At 41.9% G+C, this 21,504-nt stretch overlaps 1 protein-coding gene across 1 annotated transcript in view; it reads left to right on the top strand.

Moving 5' to 3' along the window:
- Positions 1-11,201, top strand: part of HP1BP3 (heterochromatin protein 1, binding protein 3) — a 32,467-nt gene extending 21,266 nt beyond the window's left edge. Inside the window, exons 9-13 of the mRNA XM_010829971.1 lie at positions 1,198-1,288; positions 5,820-5,979; positions 7,349-7,460; positions 8,854-8,973; positions 9,422-11,201. Coding sequence (XP_010828273.1) covers positions 1,198-1,288; positions 5,820-5,979; positions 7,349-7,460; positions 8,854-8,973; positions 9,422-9,716 — 778 coding nt within the window. The 3' untranslated portion in view covers positions 9,717-11,201. The remainder of the gene's footprint in view (positions 1-1,197; positions 1,289-5,819; positions 5,980-7,348; positions 7,461-8,853; positions 8,974-9,421) is intronic.
- The last annotated feature ends 10,303 nt before the right edge of the window (positions 11,202-21,504 follow it).

The following is a 21,504-nucleotide window of genomic DNA, read 5'->3' as shown; positions in this document are numbered from 1 at the left end:
TCTTCCTCTGCAGTCATATGGATAATGTAATCAGTAATTCGAGTGTCAGCTCAGCCTGTAATGTTTATTGATGAAAGATTTAAAACTCCTTCTCTAATGAGAAGTATTGGCGCTCAGTAAAGGACGTCAAGTGGTAGGAGTCCGACCCTCAGTGGGCTGCCGAGGTGTTGGTCTCAGTTTAACTTACAAAGTAATCAGTCTCAAATAAGTCTCACGATTTTCTGCTGGTTGAGTGCTATTCTGGTAATTCTGCGGAGGTGTGGCAAAACACATCACTAACCTTTTGGGTTTCAATTAACTGTTTCTTCGGATGTCCTGTCATTAGCCTGGGTTGTAGCTTTCCATTTTGTCCTGTCATGTACTGCAGACCCTTTTAAGCCCTAAGTTAACCTGACTGATTTCTCCCTGCACCTGAGATTCTCCACCCACCACTCAGACCATTGCCCCTTGACAGAGCAGCTTTTGCTTCAACATTTTATTCTTACGTTTTTAATGAAATTCAGTTTCCTCATGTTTGCCATTTGATTTTGATGACCTGGGTTTTTGTGTGTGGGTGTGTGTGCGCGCGTTTTTAAACGACAGCACTTTAAAGGCAGAGATACTATGCTTTAAAAAAAAACCTATTTTCTTTCTCAGAGAATTATATTTTATTAGGCTGACTTTAGATAACTGGATTGCAGAAAATGACTCCAGTTTTGTTGATGTGTGTATACATGGGTATGTGTGTGTGTGTGCACATGTATTTTAGATCTAGGAGTTTTGCCTCAAGAGAATGTCAGAATTAGATGGGACTATAAAGATACCCTTTCTTCGCTTGATTACAAAGTTGTGTTGCTATTGTCTGACTAAACTGAACTGATGGTAATAAAGAGATTTTTGGAGTACCCTGACAAGTGGGAAATTGGTTCTATAGGCTTGGTTTTAGAGAAGTAGCTCTCAAAAGTTTTGCTTCCACTATATACTACATAGTTCTGTATGGTACCTGGTTCTGTAATAATTTAGCTTCTTGCTTGAAGAAAAAAAGAATACCACTTATTAAGAGTGCCAACAACTTATTGTTTTATTGTCCATTTTAACAAAGTACTACACGTGTAATAGGAATAGAACTTTAGTTGTTTAGAATGACCCTGGATCTGTTTTTTTCTCAAATCTTTGCTTCATTGATGTATTAATCGCTATTTTCTGTTTTCTCTGCAGGCCTCAGCTGTTGAAGAATGCTCTGCAGAGAGCAGTAGAGAGGGGCCAGTTAGAACAAATAACTGGCAAAGGTGCTTCTGGAACATTCCAGGTTAGAAGCTCAAAGGGTTGGTTGTAGAGAAGTAGTTCTCAAAAGTTTTGGTTTCAGGACCTCCTTATACTCTAATTTATTGAGGACCCCAAGAGCTTATGTTTATGTGGGCTATACATATTAATATTTACCCTATTAGAAATTATATAACTGAGGACCTTTTTAGATATTTATTCTTTTTAAAAGTAATAAACCCATTACATGTTGACATAACACTTTTTATGAAAACTGCGTTTCCCGTATTGAGAAGAAGGTTACTATTTGTTATCATTTTTACGAAAATCTTTACTGTCAGCTTAATAGAAGACAGCTGGCATCTGTTTTTAATATATTTGGGGTTACGTGTGTATGAAGAAAATCCAGCTCACACCAAGTACTTAAATGTGGAGTAATTAGGATAATTTTCAGAAGTCAATACTATTCTTTGATAGTGTACCAATACTCAACAAATGATAGGTTTTTTGTAATAGCTTCATTGAAGTATGATTTGTATAAGATATAATCATTTTACATACAATTTGATTCAGTAAAATTTAGTAAATTTACAGTGTTGTACACCTATTACTGCAGTCCAGTTTTAGAGCATTTCCATCACCCCAAAAAACTCCTGTGCCCATTTGCATCACTCTCTGTTCCCATCCCTATCCAGTCTACTCATCTCTCCTTCCTGTGTAGATTTACCTTCCTGTACCTTTCACACAGATAGAATCATGCAATATGTGCTCTTTTGTGTCTGACGTCTTTCACTTAGCATAATACTTTTTTGTTTTATCCGTGTTGCAGCAGAAGTCAATACTTTCATTCCTTTCATTGGCAAATAGTATTCCATAATCTGACATATTTTATTTATCCATTCACAAGTTGAGTTGTTCTACTTTTTAGCTCTTGTGATTAATATTGCCTGTGAACATTTATGTCCAGATCTTTGTGTGGGTATATGTTTTTATTTCCCTTGTGGTAAAGTAGGAGTGTGGACTGCCTGGATTACATGGTAAATTTACTTTAAGAAACTGCCAAAGTGGCTGCATCATTTTTCATTCCTACCAGCAGTGTGTGTATAAGAGTTCCAGTTTGTTATCTTTGCCAACTCTCTTACTGTCTTTTTAAAATTATACCCATACTGGTAGATACAAAGTGGTTTCTCATTGTAGTTTTAGTTTGCATTTCCCTAAGACTGTTGATGTTGACCATTTTTTCTTGGACTTATTGGACATTTATCTATCTTCTTTGGTAAAATGTCTCTTCACATCCTTTGCTTATTTTTAGAATTGAGCTATTTATGTTATTATGAGTTATAAGAGTTATATGTGAAAGTCAAAGTGTTGGTCACCCAGTTGTGTCCAGCTCTTTGTGACCCCATGGACTGTAGCCTGCCAGGCTCCTCTGTCCATGGGAGTGGGTTGCCATTCCCTTCTCCAGGGGATCGTCCCAACCCAGGGATTGAACTCAGGTCTCCTGCATTGCAAGCAGATTCTTACCCTCTGAGAGACCAGGGAAGCCCCATTTAAGCCCCTATATAAGAATTATATAACTAGATACAAGTTCCTCTTCAGATACATGATTTGCAAATATTTTCTCCTACTCTGTGACCCATGGTTTCACTTTCTTAAGTTAATGGTGTCTTTTGAAGCACAAAAGTGTTTAATTTTGGTAAAATCCAGTTGATCATTTTTCTAACTTGCTTGTTTGTTAATGACTTATCTAATAAATCATTGCCTGGCTTGAAATCAAGATTTACTCTTATCTTTTCAGAGTTTATGGTTTTAACTCTTACATGTAGAGCTGTGATCCATTTATGATATGTGATGAGAATATAAATTCATGTTTCTGCTTGTGGACATCCAATTGTCCCAACACCACTTATTGAAAAGACTGTCCCTTCCTTGTTGAATTGCCTTGGCACTCTTATCAAAACGTAATTGACCCATAAGTGTAAGGGTTTTATTCTGGACTCTTCAGTTCTGTTCCATTGATCTATATGTGAATCTTCATGTCAGGATCACACTATCTTGATGACTAGTTTTATAGTAAGTTTTGAAATTGGGAAATATAAATCCTCTCTTAACCTTTTCTTTTTCAAAATTGCTTTGACTGCTCTGGGTCTTGTGCATTTCTGTATGGTTTTTACAATTCATTCATCACAAAAGTCCACCTGAGGTTTTGGTAGAAATTACATTGAACCTATAGATCAATCCAGAAGGAATCACTGCCTTTACAATGTTGAGTTTTCCAATGCAGTGACAAGCATTGTCTCATCGTTTATTTAGATCTTTAACTTCTCTCAGCAGTGCTTTGTAGTTTTCAGTGTATAGATCTTAAATTTCTTTTGTTAAATTTATTCCTAAATATTTTGTTCATTTTCCATGCTATTGTGAATGGACCTTTATTTTCATTTTTCAGAGTGCTCACTGCTGTCCAGTAGAAATAGATTTGGTTTATCTATTGTTCTTGTATCCTGCAATCTGCTGAACTCATTTACTAGTTTAGAATTTTTTGTAGGTTCCTTGGGACTTTGGGGGTGGATTCCTTAGAATTTTCTACATATAGGATAATGTCATCTGCAAACGAAGACCATTTTACTTATTCCTTTCCAATCTGGATGTCTTTTTTTTTTTCCCCCTCCATGCCTGTGCACTGGATAGAACATCTGCTACAGTGATGAGAACAGATGTCTTTGTCTTGTTACCCATCTTAAAGGGAAAACATTCATTTTTTCACCATTAAAGCTGTAGATTTTTCATAAATGCCTGTTATCAGATTGAGAAAGTTCTGTTACTAATTTGTTGGAAGTTTATGATGAACGGTGGTTGGATTTCTCACATACTGTTCTAAAACTCTTGAGATGATCATATGCTTTTTGCCCTTAATTCTGTTAATATAGTATATTATGTTAATTGATCTTGTGATATTTCTTAAATTACAGTAAAGTTGCCATGTGAAGCCTGAAACCATATTAGTGAGCTCCTTGTACTCTGTAACCTTAAATTCTTTGGTCTGTTGTCAGTAATCCCTACCGCGTTAGGCATTACTGACAATCTGTCTTGAACTTTGAGTGCAGTTTTTGAACTTTGAGTGTAATTTTATAACACAGTCGTTTGAAAAATAGTTCACTGAATCATGCAAATTTTTTAAATGTTGACGTATTTCATCAAAAATAACAAAAATTATTATATTCATTAAAATCACCTACTGGTCTCAATTAAGTATTGGGAAATTATTGTGCTCATATTGGTAGGTGTAGATTTTCCACAATTAATCTCTTGAAAAGTTAAATTTATCATTTGGTTAACAAATACTCTTAGTTGTTTTCCTTGAGTCGATAGGCTTACCTAATTCATTTTCAAGAAAATGTCTACCAGATACCCAAGTCTGGATGACCATAGATTATCTATTAATTGTTCCTTCAAGTAAAAAGGATATTCCATGAAAAATGGAGCTAATTCAGCTCAGAACTCAATCAGTAGGTGATTTTCCTTGAGACTGTCACCATCCCTCCACATGCAGCTGGCATGCCTTATACATTGTTCTCATTTTGCCCCATAGAGTATCAAAAAGACATGTGTTGGAGTTGAGATTTAATAAAATCATTTTTATATCAAAGACATTCCTATGTGAAGCTAGCTTTTATTTTTCTTAAGTGAAGTGAAAGTGAAGTCGCTCAGTTGTGTCTGACTCTTTGCGACCCCGTGGACTGTAGCCCACCAGGGATTCTCCAGGCAAGAATACTGGAGTGGGTTGCCATTTCCTTAAGTATATAGTAGTAAAAAACGCACTAACTACTGGTACATTTCTGCGCCTCCACCATGATTTGTAGTAAAGTAACAGCAGTTTTACTCATTGTTTTTCCACCATCAGTGCAAATGTCATCACAGTGAAAAAGACAAACCCATCTTAGTATTATTATGAAAACCATTTTAGCCTTGCAGATCCTCTGAAAGGGTCTCAGGAACCCTTTGGGGGTTTTGGACCTTTCTTTTGAGAATCAGTATTATAGACCATACCTCAGTTTGTTCTTTAACCTTTTTGCTCACTGGTGCCACCTTTGTTAGCTCTGGTGCCTTTTGTCCTTGAAATATGCTATATAATTTTCTGTTATACCCCAGATATTTTTCAGACTTTTTGCTGTTTTCCTTACAAGATTAAAAAGACTATTATTTTTGTAAATACTCATATTTTTCAAGTTCAGAAAAAAGGAAGTAGTCTCAGAAGTGTTAATTTGTCAGGGACATAATCAGTTAACCTCCTTTTTGGAGTAGAGCTGTCATTCTCTTTGGGTTAGGTTGGCTTTTGCTATTTTCAGTTGGATGGAGGGATAGATAGAAGGAGAAAATATCCACAAGAGGGTTGGGACTCCTCAGTTAGATTGAATACCTAATGAGTGGGAAGAGAAAGTCCCTAACCTGACAATTTATTGTAAAACGTATCTGTGCTAATGCAGGAACTCCGACCCACCTGGTGCAGAGGAGTCTTGTCTTGAGCTGCTTTGGGAGAGTGTTGTCTTGATGCTTTTCTCTTCCTCCTTGGAAAACAGCTGAAGAAATCAGGGGAGAAACCCCTGCTTGGTGGAAGCCTGATGGAATATGCAATCTTGTCTGCCATTGCTGCCATGAATGAGCCGAAGACCTGTTCCACCACCGCTCTGAAGAAGTATGTCCTGGAGAACCACCCAGGGACCAATTCTAACTATCAAAGTAAGACTCAAGAGTTGAGCACGTTCAGTGGGGACCCAGGGAAGGTGGGGGAAGTTATCTTGTGGGAATATCCTTAGACATCATGCTGTTAATGAAAGAGCGTTAACTACTGATTGAAAACCAAGAGGGAACAACTTTATAAATTTACTATTTACAAAAAGACAAACAAAAATAATCAAGACTTACCCTTAATTTATAGTGTCTGCTTAGGATTAGAATTTGATTTCACTTCACTATAAAGGTTTTTTATGCTAATAGAGATAAATTTCTAGGTTCAAAACACCTCTCAAGTGGGACTTCCCAGCAGTACAGTGGTTAAGATTTCGAGCTTCCAATGCAGGGGATGTGGTTTTCCCACAGTCCATTGGCATGGCCAAAAAAAAAAAAAACGAAATTTCAAGTATAGTATATTTTTACCTTCTTCTGAATGTTTACCAAAATATCTAACGTCAGCCTGAAACCAAACCAGTGGGTTAAAATACTACTTACGTGATTTGTTATTGACTTAACCCCTGTACAGAAGATACTTTTTAGGGACATATTTGCCCTGTCAGGTGATGATTGAGGTTAGAAACCTTGCTGTACCAGCATTATCATTTACGGATTAGTGAGAGAGATTTCCTCACTAAAGTAGGAGAGTAGGCTCAGTGGTGTAGGGTGAGGAACATGGAAATGAAGTAACAGAAAATGCAAACTAGAATATATTGTTCTAAATGAAACACTTAACTTCAAGGTCTTAATGTTGACTTTTAACATATGCAGTATGTATTTTTTAATGTTATGAAGGAATGCTTTATGATTTTGTGTAAAAGGTGAGGACTGGTGAGGCCTTTCGGAGCCATGATACTGTTTTGTAACTATTTGCTGATTCATGTGATATATGGTTTAATTTTATAGACATTCCCCTAAGTGCTTATCAGTACTTACAGGCACTCAGTAATATTTAAATGGTTAGAAATAGAGATTGAGTTTTAAGTCAACAGTTAGCCCATTTATGTGCAGCTGTAGGGCAGGCCATTAGTCTCTAGGCTACTGTTTCACTTTGCAGTGAGGAATTGACACAATGGTCTCTGAAGTCTCATCCCATTATAAATAATTCTTGCCAAATTTATGGGCACTTAATAGTAATTTAGTAAATCAGTTAATAATCCCTTTGACCACGAAGGATTCATTTAGCATGTGAAAGTTGTCAGTCATGTCCGACTCTTTGCAGTCCCATGGACTGTACAGTCCGTGGAATTCTTCAGGCCAGAATACTGGATGTGACAGGATAATAAATGTACATAATAAATTAATGTATAATTGTAGTTGAGAGAATTATCAAATCCAAATAAACAAATACTTTCTTCATTTCTGAATTTTTGTCCAGTGCATTTGTTGAAGAAAACTCTGCAGAGATGTGAAAAGAATGGGTGGATGGAACAAATCTCTGGTAAAGGATTCAGTGGCACCTTCCAGCTCTGTTTTCCCTATTATCCCAGGTAAGCACCCAACTGATAATGTGAAGTAGTGGTCATTGCAACTTTTAAAAATCTGACTCCAGATTACAGGTGCAGCTTCACTTATTTGCCCTTACTACCATTACTCTGAGCTGAATGTACTTGAAAATAAAGACTTCTTCAGGCAGTATTGTTTTAGAGCAGAAGGTCTTCATACAATAACAGGGCATTGATTTGGCCTATCCTGCTGGAGCCATTGTTAGCCACGTGTTCCTGAAATCAAGCAGCGAGTTCCTTAAGATCTTTGGCCAGTCATTAGCATGTTCATTCCTGCTAATAAGCAGTAAAGTACATGATGATGACAGGAAGATTATTAGAGGATTATTTAATTGTCCAGTACCAAGTAGGGGGAGCATTGGCTACTTCTAAGAATCCTAATCTGCCTTCTTCTTACTATAGAGACAGGACATTTTTTTGAAAACTTGTCTGTTAAACATGCCTTATTTTTTCATTGAACTAGAAAATTTTTTGAGCACCTCCTATGGACCAGGCTTTTTTTGGTGTGCCCAGGCTGTTGCCTTTTTGTACTTTGACTTGCAGTCAAGTGCCACGACAGTTAACACCAAAACCTGTTTTGGCAGGCATACAGTGTGCAGCTTTCTTACATTGCTCTTTGTGCATAAACATGCTGAGTCAGGTTCTACACCCTCCTGTGCAGGAGCTGCGTGCATGGAGCTCAGTCATATCCGACTCTTTGTGGCCCCATGGACTGTAGCCTGCCAGGGTCCTCTGTCCATGGGATTTCCCAGGTCAGAACACTGGAGTGAGTTGCCATTTCCTTCCCTAGGTGCATAAACATAAGTGTACAGTATTTGAATTTTTCGAATGTTTAGCTTTAAATATAATTCGTAAAATCATGTACATGCAGTGTTGTGATTTAAAGATTTATTAATCAGTGGTACCAAGTTTTCTATCATTAAGGACAAAGAAAAGTTAGAAAATCCTTGCTGAATTTCACAAAAACTTTGAAGAAATTCAGGCTTTATGAGGTCTTGTATCATAAGGGCAAAAAATATATACTGCTGTGTAGACTGTTCACTGCTGTATGCACCATTCACTGCTGTATATTCAATGGCTGATACAGTGCCGAACACACATCAGGAGTTTAAATAACTTCACTAAATAAGTGATTGTCAATTTTATTAAATGGAAGGAAGTAGAGAATGAGTTATGTTTGAGGCTTTTATAGATTTGTCATAACTTCATTTGAGTGTTCAAAATAGGTTAAATTGTGACCTGGTATTTGTAACCTAACCTGACTTAATTGGGGAGTGTGGGAGGAAGTGGGTAATGTCCAAGAAAGAGCATATCTAGGTTCACATCCTTTTTCTTGTCCCGATGGGAGTTCTCTTTATCTAATATTTTTTCTTACTAGCCCAGGAGTTCTGTTTCCAAAGAAGGAGCCAGATGATTCTAAAGATGAGGATGAGGATGAAGATGAAGATGACTCATCAGAGGAAGACTCTGAAGATGAAGAGCCACCACCGAAGAGAAGGTGCGAGAGTGTGGGAAACACTTCTTAGAACTGAGAATGGCCATGAGGGGAGAGGCTGTGAGAATCGTGTCAGCAACTCTGCATCCTTCTCAAGTGCTCTGAGTGACGTTTGAACTTACCCTCTCCTGAGAATTTAGAGGCTCTGAACTTGTGAAACACTGTGAATGTTTAATTACTCTTTGGTCAAACCTGTGTGTGTGTGTAGTGTGTAGTTTGGTTATTTAAGAAAAATAATTCCATGTTTTTCTGGGAAAAACATGTAGACTTCCGGAATTGGTTGAATTTTTAGGTGAATTCACAATTTTAGGTGAAAGGTTATAACCCATATATTTTTCTTAATGTAGGTGATTTTACCTGTGCTGTTTCTTTTCTGGCAGAGTATCTCGTCATCACGGTGAAGTGAATCTCTCAAGTATAAGTGATTGCCTTCTCTCTTTGGTTCTCACAGGTTGCAGAAGAAAACCCCAGTCAAGTCACCAGGGAAGGCTGCAGCCATGAAGCAAAGAGGGTCCAAGCTGGCACCCAAAGTCCCAGCTGCCCAGCGAGGGAAAACGAGGCCCCTCCCCAAGAAAGCCCCTCCTAAAGCGAAAAGTCCTGCCAAGAAAGCCAGACCCTCACCCTCAGTCATCAAGAAACCTAGTGGTAGCTCTTCCAAGAAGCCTGCAGCCAGTGTGAGAAAGGAAGTGAAATTGCCTGGCAAGGGCAAATCTACCATGAAGAAATCATTCAAAGCAAAAAAGTAAATTTTATAGGAAAAAAGGGTATCATGGTGGAATTCAAAATCTTATTTTCTAAGGTCAGTGTGCATTTGTTTTAGTTTTGATGCTTTTAAAATTACATTTTTTTTTCCTCCCCTATCAACATTATGGGGAGGGAATATAAATAAACCAGTTTAGCCATTTGTTAGCTTTAGGTGCTGTTCTTGGTGCCTGCCCCTCCCCTCTCCCAGTCATTTTAATTTCTGCCATAATTGTGGACTTTTCCTGAATTTTATAGTCTGTTCTTGTCCTTTTTTCTCCCTCCACCCTAGCCCTCTTTCTGTTTCAATGGTCAGCTTTGGCTTTTTTTTTTTTTTCCTTCCAGTTTTATCTAAACAGTTGCAAAGATTTTTATATTTGTTAGAAACCATCAAGAATGGGATGATGGTCAGGTGCTGGATGTAGAAAGGAGGCAGTATAGCACTGACTGAATCGTAAAGCCTCCTGCCTAGAGGCTTCACTTACAGCTGTAGTAACTAATCTTATTTATAAAACCACTCCGCTAAACCTCTCTCTCTCCAGCTATAAACACAGAGATGTCTTAGCTTTGGGAACAGGCCAAAAGCACCCTGATCTCATTAGATGCTGAGGATCCATGACCCCTTTGGGCCGCTTTCCCATTGCTCCATCTCCAGGTATTTTTCAGTGGCCCCTGAGTGCCGCATCCCCACAGCAGCAAGCACAAGGCCTCTCCACCACTTGGGTTCTGGCTGAGGGGGAGATACAGGAGCGCACTGAATTTGTGATTTCTGGTGTCACCTGTGTTACCAAAAATTGAAACAAAGTCTTGATCAGATAGCTTAATATATTTTTAATATTTGGAGCATGGATTGTCACTTCCTCTTTCCCTTTTTTTATAAGGAAATGTTGGAGAGTTACACCATTGCTAATGTAGAAACGTGAAATGAAAAACATAAAATTTGCTAAAATATTTCAAATTCATCTGTGGATTTTTCCCCTCTTTTCTTTCCACAGCACTTTTGATAACAAACAAGTGGCTTCCTTTTTTGAGTTATTTAAAAAGAGAAAAGAAAACAAATGAAGCCTGACTACCTAACCCTTCCTTGTTTGTATTTGTTTTAGTATCGTGAAGTTGTGTTAAATAGTATTAGCTTCCTAAGAAATATTGATTTCCGGTTATCATTTATCCTCCCTGTGGCACTTGACATTTTAATTGTCTTAAATTTTTTGGTGTATGTCTTCTGGCCTGAGTGCTGCCAGAGGCAAAATATGTTTGTTTCATCCATTCCATTTGCATTGTCTCCTGGGATCCCGTCTGCAGCCTGAGGCGTGGCTGAGAATTGGACTTGAGAAGACTGGCTTGAGTTAGATCCAGAATCATGTGTGATCCCATCATGAGTTTATTGGAATTTGTGTTGCATGTAAGGCAATCTTTTCCTGTTGTAAATCTTCCTTTTTTTATGTACATATATTTTGAAAAATATGAATAAACATGGAATTTTAAAAGCTGCTGAACTGTAGCTTATATTTAAAAGTTTCTAGAATTCCTCAGAAGTAGTGTTTTACTCACTTTGAGCCTTCTCAGCTCCTTGTACTAGCTGTCATCCATTTTCCTTTTTAAATACAAGCTCCAACAAGCTCCAGTTTATTTGCGTTTTCGAATTTTTAAAAAGATGGTGAATGTTTTTAGTACATTGAACCTGATTATTCAGTGCATAAGGGATTTTTAAAAATCACTTTGTATTTTATCAAGGTCCTTGTTTTCAAGGTCATAAATTACAGGTTTTCATGTTTAGTGTTCAGATATGTCCTTGAATTAGAAAAAAAAGACAGCATTGCAAAAAGATTGATAAATCCTAGACCTACTTCCAGAAAGTAATCTAATTTTCTGTTATGCTATTTAGCAGGTAATAATTTTTTTTTAATATTTTTATTTTAAATCATTTATTTATTTGAGTTGTAGTTGCAGCATGTGGGATCTAGTTCCCCTACCAGGGATCAAACCTGGGCCCTCTGGATTGAGAGCTCAAGAGTCTTAGCCACTGAACCACCAGGGAAGTCCAATAATTCTTAATATTATAGTTGTCAGATACCTGTGCTAAGAATTCTCTACTGTTCTGGAATCGGAAGTGAGGATTTCAGTTGGTTTCTGTGTTTTGTTGTAAAGAGATTGCCTGAACGGTCATGTGGTGGCTATATCGTGTATCAGGCACTCCGGCGTAGAGTGCGAGATTGAGATTGTTTCAGGTCCCTTTCCACCCTGACGTTCTGTTAAATTCACAGAATTCAGGTGAAGACAGAACTGTCCTTGATTTTAGCGTCAGGTAAAGGGAAAAGACAAAAGGGCCATCGCACTCTTCCAGGGAAAATCCCCAGCTGTCAAAGATAGGCACCTTCCTGATGTTGAGATAAAGGGGTGTTTGGGTTTTTTCCCTTCAGGCATTCTCAAGGAGCAGGATGCACGATTTTTGCTTCCATGTTACAGAAAGGTAAACAGCAAACCAAACTCAAGAGATAACCCAACAATTCCTGGCCTGGATCTGTGGCTTCAGTACTATCAGTGGCTTTTAGTGAGCTCAGCTACAGTGTTTGACATGTCCTTAAACCACCTACAAACAGCCTTTGATAGGTGAATCTCAGAAGGTGCTAGGCGAGAGAGTGAGTGCTGGCTTCTTAAAGCTCAAATGAGGAGAGACACCACTTCAGAGAAGGGTGGAGACTTTTTTTAAAAATTGTAACAGAAGCTTTAAACACAAGGAGAGCTCCATCCTAACTATCCACAGAGATTTAACTAAAGGAAGCCTGATCTGTCATGTCTATTGGCTATAACTGATGGGAAATTACATGAAAACAAGGGCTAGGTAATATGCCTGTACCTTGGACATTTTTTTTCCGTCATTCCTCTTTTGTAAAATTTTGTCAGCCTAGTCTAGGCTTGTTAACCTACCCTTATACCTTCTTTAAAGAACCTAAGAAGTTATTCTTGCTCAAGCTGAGGTACTTTGCCATCCTAAACTGTCGGGGAAAGAGGGTAAGCCAGCTTTATTCATGAACTGCTGTACTTCGCTAACTAAACACCAGCTAAAAGAAACTTTAATCCAAAAACTTACAATTATAGTTGAAGCTTTTCATTTTTGGAACCTGATAAATCATATTTCTTTTTCTTTGGGTCAAGCAAAAATTCGAATTTTATTCATGAAGAGAAATTCTATTTATTTTTTTTAAGAAGTAGGTTTTTTTCTTAATATCTATTAATTTTATGTATTATTTAGCTGTGCCAGGTCTGAGTCGCGGTATGCAGGCCTTCGACGCTTGATGCAGTACACAGGATCTTGAGTTGTAGCGTGTGAACTCTCAGCTGCTGCATGTGGGATCTAGTTCCCTGACCAGGGATTGGACCTAGGCCCACTGCATTGGCAGCATGGAGTCTTAGCCACTGGACCGCCAGGGAAGTCCCAGAAATTCTGTTCTTAATTGTGTAAAGATCATTAATTATTTTCCCCAGAGGTTCTGACTGACATTTCTGTTCCCAACGTGTAGGGTTGCCTTTGCATTTTTGCAGTAGGACAGACGGTCACTCACTTCTGCAGAGCTGAAGCCTGAGAACTGGAACTGTTGGAGCTCTGGGCCTGGGCCTGCTTGGCGGACGCACGCTCTGAAGCCAGTAAAGAGGCTGAATGGCACCCCGCTACTGCACTGGTTTTGTTGTCTAAGAAACTGATCCTTGCCGGTTGTATTACTATATTCTTGCCTTCTGACTGTCATTTTCCACAAGACTCTTAACCTCAATGGCTTTTTTTTTTTTTTTTCAGTTGCAGGACGTTTCTGCCTTGGCTACTTAAATGTATTAACTTAGTTTTAACTTTCTGTTAATAGTTCTCAACAACTGGTATGTCAAAGGAGGTTTCTAAAGGTAACCTTCACGAGCTGTTTCCTCCAAAAATGGCAGCTCTTTCTCTTGATACTGTATGTAAATGTGTAATTAACACCATTGCTGTGGAACCTGTGCTGATTAGCAGAGTCCTTTCTCTTTGGTGCCTTGAATATGTTTGACAGTGTGTCATTATTTGACTTATTACTTAACGTAATAATAGTGATAATCATTCTGTTCAGCTCAGTCACTCAGTCGTGTCCGACTCTGCGACCCCATGAACTGCAGCACGCCAGGCCTCCCCTGTCCATCACCAACTTCTGGAGTTCACCCAAACTCATGTCCATCGCATTGGTGATGCCATCCAACCACCTCATCCTCTGTTGTCCCCTTCTCCCGCCTTCAATCTTTCCCAGCATCAGGGTCTTTTCCAGTGTCAGTTCTTCATATCAAGTGGCCAAAGTATTGGAGTGTCAGTACTTCAGTCCTTCCAATGAATACTCAGAACTGATTTCCTTTAGAATTGACTGGTTGGATCTCCTTGCAGTCCAAGGGACTCTCAAGAGTCTTCGCCAACACCACAGTTCAAAAACATCAGTTCTTCGGTGCTCAGCTTTCTTTATAGTCCAACTCTCACATCCATACATGACTACTGAAAAAACCATAGCCTTGACTAGAGGGATGTTTGTTGGTAAAGTAAGGTCTCTGCTTTTTAATATGCTGTCTAGGTTAGTCATAGCTTTTCTTCCAAGGAGCAAGCGTCTTTTAATTTCATGGCTGCAGTCACCATCTGCAGTGATTTTGGAGCCCCAAAACATAGTCTGTCACTGTTTCCATTGTTTCCTCATCTATCTCCCATGAAGTGATGGGACCACATGCCATGATCTTAGTTTTCTGAATGTTGAGCTTTAAGCCAACTTTTTCACTCTTTCAGTTTCATCAAGAGGCTCTTTAGTTCCTCTTCACTTTCTGCCATAAGGGTGGTGTCATCTGAATATCTGAGGTTATTGGTATTTCTCCCGGCAGTCTTGATGCCAGCTTGTGCTTCCTTCAGCCCAGCATTTCTCATAATGTACTCTGCATATAAGTTAAATAAGCAGGGTGACAATATACAGCCTTGACGTACTACTCCTTTTCCTATTTGGAACCAGTCTCTTGTTCCATGTCCAGTTCTAACTATTGCTTCTTGACCTGCATACAGATTTCTCAGGTGACAATCATAGCTAACACTAACTGAATTTTTTCTACATGTCAGGCTCCATACGTACATGAACTTCATTTAACCCTAGCAATCCTATGAGATGGTCACTTTATTATTCCCATTTTACAGAAGAGAAATCTGGCACAGGGTGAGGTTCACAAACTTACCCGAGGACATAGTAAGAGGCAAAGCCAGAACTACACCCAGGCCCTCTGAGTGCAGAGTCATCTCCAGCTGCTCTTCTCCACCGTCTCTCTCTGACCATTGTTCAAACTTCTGAACTCTCCCCTTACCTTACAGCCCAATGAATGCAGGGGATTTAGAAATGAGATGAAATTATTAAATTTGCCAAGTAGGAGTCTGTGTGACTTTTAAGTTTGGTAACTATTCAAATTAGGTCTTGGATTACTGGGAGATTTTAGCTGGGCTGTCCTAAGGAGGTTTCTGGTTGTCTTTGTTTTTCTCCTAGGACGTTGCAAGCACTTGGTCACGCTCAGATCCTAGCCATGGGGCTCTGGTCCTCACAGTTTACTTATTCCAGGCAGATTCTACTGACACTTAGGAGAGCTTTTCCTCCAAGAACCACAGCTTCTATCAGAACTTTTTTTTTTTAATTAGAACTTTTACGTTGCTTAGTGAGCAGTGCTCTCACCCTTTACAAACTATGAACTTGTGTTCTATGGGGCCTACCAAGAGAAATTCCAGAAAGGGGATTGTCGGACAACTGCATTTTTTGGACACGATACCATCTTAGTAATCATGAACTGGAATATTAGAAATTCTTGCTCTTGATTCTGGAAGAAACATTACTCATCCAGTCTCTCTCATTATCGTCTGCTTTGTTCGCCCAACTCCAACAGGTCCTCTTCCCTAAAACCCAGAGTTACACAACATCCTTGCTCATCCATTTTACTGTTTGAGAGCTTTTGCTCTGATGAAATTCTCATGTCAAACCTAAATCCCTTACGTTGTTTGCATAACTTAAATTTGCTGGTTCAGTTTGTAGAATAGACGTTAATTTCAAATTGGGATTGACTCCTGGTTAGAGTGTATCATTCAGCCTAGCATCCTAAGAACATTCATAGCTGTGGTCTTTGGGGGCTGTGTCATTTAGCAGCTGTGAGACCTTGGCCAAGACAAGCCTCATGAGCTTAATTTCCTCCCATAAAATAGAGGGGTTCAGATGCACAATTCTTGCTGTTTTATTAGAATAGCCACCCAAAGGCAGTGTGAGATTATCAAGTATCAAAGACGGAACATATTCACCTAGGTTATTAAGACATTTTAGGATTTTAGGAGACTGATTTTTTTTTTTAATAAATGAGACAAAATCCAGTGTCACGAGTTCAGCTCTGTTGCTTACGATTCATTGTAGGCTCCTGTTGTTAGACTTGTTAATCACACTATCTCAGATCCTTACAAATACGTTCTCAAAGTATGTGAAATTATGCCCAACTTTCAGAAACAGATTTTGGTAAACCTCTCCTGATTTAACAAGTGACAACTGTGGAAGTAGACAAACCGAGGCGTAGCAGACTTGACCAGTCACCTTGCCGTCACACCTTCCCTAGCAGGTTATACACTGACAGCTCAGGAAGCAAGATGTCTGGCAACAAGTTGCCAGATGGACATGCCATAAACGGCAGTGATGAACAGGTTTGTTTTTTTTTTTCCCAATCAGGTTTTCAAACCACTGCTGCTGCTGCTAAGTCACTTTAGTCGTGTCCGACTCTGTATGACCCCATAGACATCAGCCCACGAGGCTCCCCCATCCCTGGGATTCTCCAGGCAAGAACACTGGAGTGGGTTGCCATTTCCTTCTCCAATGCAGGAAAGTGAAAAGTGAGAGCGAAGTCACTCAGTCGTGTCCGACTCTTAGCGACCCCATGGACTGCAGCCCACCAGGCTCCTTCGTCCATGGGATTTTCCAGGCAAGAGTACTGGAGTGGGTTGCCATTGCCTTCTCCATTCAAACCACTAGGAGCTTGTTAAAAAAAAGAACAAGAAAAACATGTACAGCTTTTGAGTTACCAGGGCTGCATGCAGGTAATGCCAGGGAGCAGAAGAGAAGGGCAGCCTGCTGGGTAGGAGAAGGAAGTCCTTCCTAGGCCAGGGTCAGCATCAGCTACCACCTGGGCCTAAGCTGGGGCCTCAGCTGGCTGTGGCTGGAGAGGAGTCTGCAGGGGAGACTGCAGCTGGTCACTGTAGTCTTCTCAAAGATCTCTGCTGAATATTCTTACCAGTTTGTTTTCAGCATAGCCCGGGTTTTGGCGAGTATTCGATATTACCTGCTTTCTTTGCTTTCTGAAGTACATCCCTCAATTCTGGTCTGTGAGGAGAGCTCTCACAAGTGTTTCTGGGGAGGGGTCCTCTTTAGACTTGTACTTCTCAGGTGGAAAAGTACTTGGAACTATTCCTTGTTCTCTGCTTCTCAAATGGGGTACAGGTAGCAACAAGATTAAATACTTACTTCTGGGGCATTTGTTTTATCTCCAGTGAATTGGAGGGAGTGCTTTATGTTACTGGTAATAAGTGGAAGGAAGTACAAAGTCCATAATAGTCACTTAAGATACAGGATTACCTAGAAATAAAGCAGCAGCGGCACTAAGGCTCTACCAGGTGGTCCCCAGGGAGTGCCCGGTCCCTCTTCTCCAAAAACACGAAAGCACCACCCTAACCATGGCTGAGAGGGTGAGGAGGTGCCTGCAGCCTGTGCCCCTTTGGAAGTAAAAGAGTGCAACCTCAGGCCAGCCGCGGAAACTTCTAGTTCTCAACTGGAAAGGAGAGAGTTGAACTAGATAACATTTCTCTGATCCTGGAACCTCCACAATCCCTGCCACCCAGAAAACACCAGGAGGAGGAATCTGGCCATAGAGTGCTGTGGTCTGGATCACTTTGTGATTGGATGAAAAGGAGTCTTATTTTAATCACTATTAGTCTGCTCGAGCCATAACAAAACACCACAGCCCAGGTCACATAAACAACAGCTATTTAATTTGTCAGTTGTGGAGTCTCCAAGTCCAGAATCAAAGCGTCAGCAGGTTAGTTCCTTTCACCGAGAGGGAAGGATCTGTTGCGGGCCCCCTCCTTGGCTCGTGGAGGGCTGTCTCCACCTTGCCAGCACATTGTCTTTCCTCTCTGTCCAAATACCCTCTTTTTAAAAGGACACCAGTCGTATGGGATCAGTGCCCACCCTGATAACCTCTTTTTATTTTTTTTGAGGAGAGGCGGGTGTTTTAGTTCCATGACTAGGGATTGAACCTGCACCCCCTGCATTGGAAGCACAGACCACTGGACCACCAGGGAAGTCCCCTAATAACCTCATTTTAATGTAATTACCTCTTTATACACCCTAGCTCTAAATCCGGTCATATTCTTAGGTACCAGGTGTTAGCACTTCAACATGTTAACTTGGGGAGAGGGGACACGATTCAGCCCATGACATCTCAGAATTTAAAAAAAGAAAAGTTATAGGTCACTAGGGGGAGGCACAGTTAAGTTGCAGGGACAGACATTGGGAGACACCTGAGAGAAGGAAAGCAAGGTGCGCAAGGCTGAAAGTAGCTGCTAGTGTGGGGAGGTATTACTGAGGAAACATGGAAACACGCGCTGTAAAAGCCAGATGCGTGTGAGGTGCTGTGCCGAGGCCTGTCCGAGCTCACCGTCTTGGCTCCCATTTCAGTCCCGCTGTTGGAGACGGGCTTGCAAATGATGTGATGTTACTTCCCACACACATCAGCCAGCAACTCCAGTACCAGATTTCTGGGATTTTTAGTGAAAAGAGAAGATTGTGATGGCAAGCTCACACCTGGTGAGGCTTAGTCATTGTCACTGACTCATCAGGAAATGCCAAGACAGGGCTGTGTGCCCTCACACGTTCAGGGATTGCAACCCCACCACCTTGCCTTCTTTGTCATCCCTTCCCCTGTTTTGTATAGATGATTTCTCTGGTCTTGCTGCAAAAGTGAGTCATTTATCCGACGGTTAAGGTTCTCTACCTGATGACTCCCAAGACTTGTGCTGTCATGAATGTAGGATTGGATTCCTGGGGCAGATAATTATGCGGTGGTGGCCATTTCATGCTGCCCTGAACGGACGTAGCTTGGCTCACCCAGGAGATGGCTGGCTCCTGCTGACACTTGTTTTCCTTGATGTAAACCTCTGAGCTGATAGATCTATTGTAGCTTCACTGAGGCTACATGCATGATAGAAGATCAGAGCTTCTGTGCTTTGGGTGGAGCTAGGTCCACTGAACTTGGTAACCTGAAGACCAGCTCAGATGGGCAGTTACATTACTCTGACACAGAAAAATGAAGAAGTGAACTTCCAGTCCATAAAATGCATTTAGTTTTGAAACGTATTCCTGAGTGAAGGAATAAGTGAAGACCAATAAGAAGAGGATCCTTGGTGGTCACAAAGTCAGGAGTCAATGTCACACACATTTCCCACACATGTATCTTCCCAGATCTGACTTTTGTGGTAAATCTCTGTATCCCTGGGACCTACCACAGCGCCTGCCACTCAGACCTTGACCCTCTGTCCCCTTCTGAGCAAGATTTAGAAGGCAAAACTCCCCCTCTGGCTTTATTGGCTTCACCATCTGAACTTAATTCCTTGGTCTTTTTTTCATTTTGACCTAAAACAAATTCCTGTCACTTTTTTTTTTTTTTTTTTTAAATTGTAGGCATCAGGATGAATTGTGTGACTCCGGAACTCGTCAGAGTCAGTAATTAATAGTTCTGGTTCCTGAAGGGTCTCGAAATGGGAACTGTGGTCTAGTAATTGGCAAGGTCTCTATTAAAATTTACGTGCCTTTTAAGAAAGCTTGTAAGAATTAACCTGTCATCCCTCGTGTACCCTGAGTTTCATAAATTGGGATTTCTGGAAAGCAGGACCAAACTGTAAACCATCTTGATCCTTCTCATCAGTGGGCTCAAGGCTGTCATGTGACCTCCATAAAGTGTTTTCCAGAGCACTTAGCATCTGCCCTTCGGTCACATGGAAAAGCAACTCAAGAGTAACAGCACTAATATCCACTGAGCACTTCACTCACTGTGGGTCAGGGAGGGTGCTGAGCAATTTGCCCACATTAACACATGGGATGAGATGGTTGGATGGCATCACCGACTCAATGGACATGAGTTTGAGTAAACCCCGGGAGTTGGTGATGGACAGGGAGGCCTGGCGTGCAGCAGTCCACCGGGTCGCAAAGAGTCGGACATGACTGAGCGACTGAACTGAACACGTGGGAATCATCACTTCCCTAGGAGTCAGGTGTTAGTAAAACTTCCAGATGAGGTGCTAGAAGATTAAAGTGATTCAGGTCCCACATCTGTGCAATCAGAGGAAGTGTCCATATTTGGGACCAAGTCTCTAAGCACCACACCTCACCACTGCCCTTCTTGGAAAGGCATCCGGAAGCTTTGGGGAGATGAAGCGATGCCCAGCAGGCCCGCAGGGCTCACGCCTGCCTCCTCCCCCACTCCCCTAAGGCACTCAGACCTCAGCGGTGCCCACCCACCTCCCTCAGGGTGCCCGCCTGCCTTTGCTGCCCCTTCTTTCCTTCCATGTGGCAGCTACTGGCGTTACCTCTGCAGAATTCAGATGTCATACATTCCAAAGACTGGGCTCAACTGGGCTTGCTATTTATTTCTGTGGCACATACAAGGTCTGTTGAAGAAGGAAATAGCAACCCACTCCAATATTCTTGCCTGGAGAACCTCATGGACAGAGGAGCCCGGTGGGCTGTCCCAGAACAGACACAACGGAAGCGACTTAGCAGAGGGTCTGTGCTGACACTCGGCTGGATTTGCTCACCCCATTTCGGTGGATTTCCATGTAACCCAAAGGACAGGGTCATGCGCCCCACCCCACCCCCCACCTCGGCCCCGTAGAGCTAACTGCCCAGATTTCTCAGAGCCGACTGCGCAAGCTCAGTTAAATCTCTTACAAGGAACGGCCCAGGACGGCCGGCAGAAACGGCGAGGAAAGGCCTGCGCCACACCTCCCACCTCTCTGGGGCTGAGGGAATCAGGGCTGAGACTGGCCGGGGGGCCCCAGAGGCCGGATCCTGACGCCTTTTTCATTCACTCATCAAGACGACAAGCCCCGAACGCCTACTGCTGGCCAGGCGCACTAGGGAGAGAGGCGCCTCCGGGCCGGGGCCAAGGGCCCTCTAGTAAGAGGGGTTAGTCAGGCTGATGGGCCAGAGTGGCGAGCGCTTTAAGGAGGTGAGGTCTCTGGTGGTGGTCAGGGAAGGCTTCTTGGAGGAGGTGCTGCCGCAGCGGCCACCGAGATGACGAGAAGGGAGAAAAAACTATAGCCGGGGATGGCGGGGGGTGGGGTGGGGTGGAGTTGGGGGGTGGAGGATGAGAGGAGGGAGGGGAAAGCCGCCCCAGGAGTGGGGAACCATCGGCGGGGCCCCCAGCACTCAGGTTCCCCCACCCGCCCGGAAGGAGGCATCCTGGGCGGCCGTGAGCGCCCCCCGGCTCTCGCTTTAAAGGCGGAGCGCCCGGGCGCGAGACGAAGGGGGCGGAGCCAGGGCCCCTCGCGGCCTCTGATTGGGCGGCGCGGGCGTGCGGAACGGTCCGCGGGCGCCGATTGGGCGGGCGAGGCCGAGGGCCGGGCGTTGCGGGAGCCGCTCGCCGCGGCCACGTGGGGGCTGCGCTGGGAGTCGGAGGAGGCAGGGGAGGGGTGCGCGGTGCAGGCTCGCGGTCGCGGCGCCGAGCGGCAGGGACGGG

This window comes from Bison bison, unplaced genomic scaffold (assembly GCF_000754665.1).
Source record: "Bison bison bison isolate TAMUID 2011002044 unplaced genomic scaffold, Bison_UMD1.0 scf7180017864516, whole genome shotgun sequence".
Lineage (NCBI taxonomy): Eukaryota > Metazoa > Chordata > Mammalia > Artiodactyla > Bovidae > Bison > Bison bison.
The sequence above is the reverse complement of the archived record's forward strand: the minus strand, read 5'-3'. Positions and strand labels throughout refer to the sequence as shown.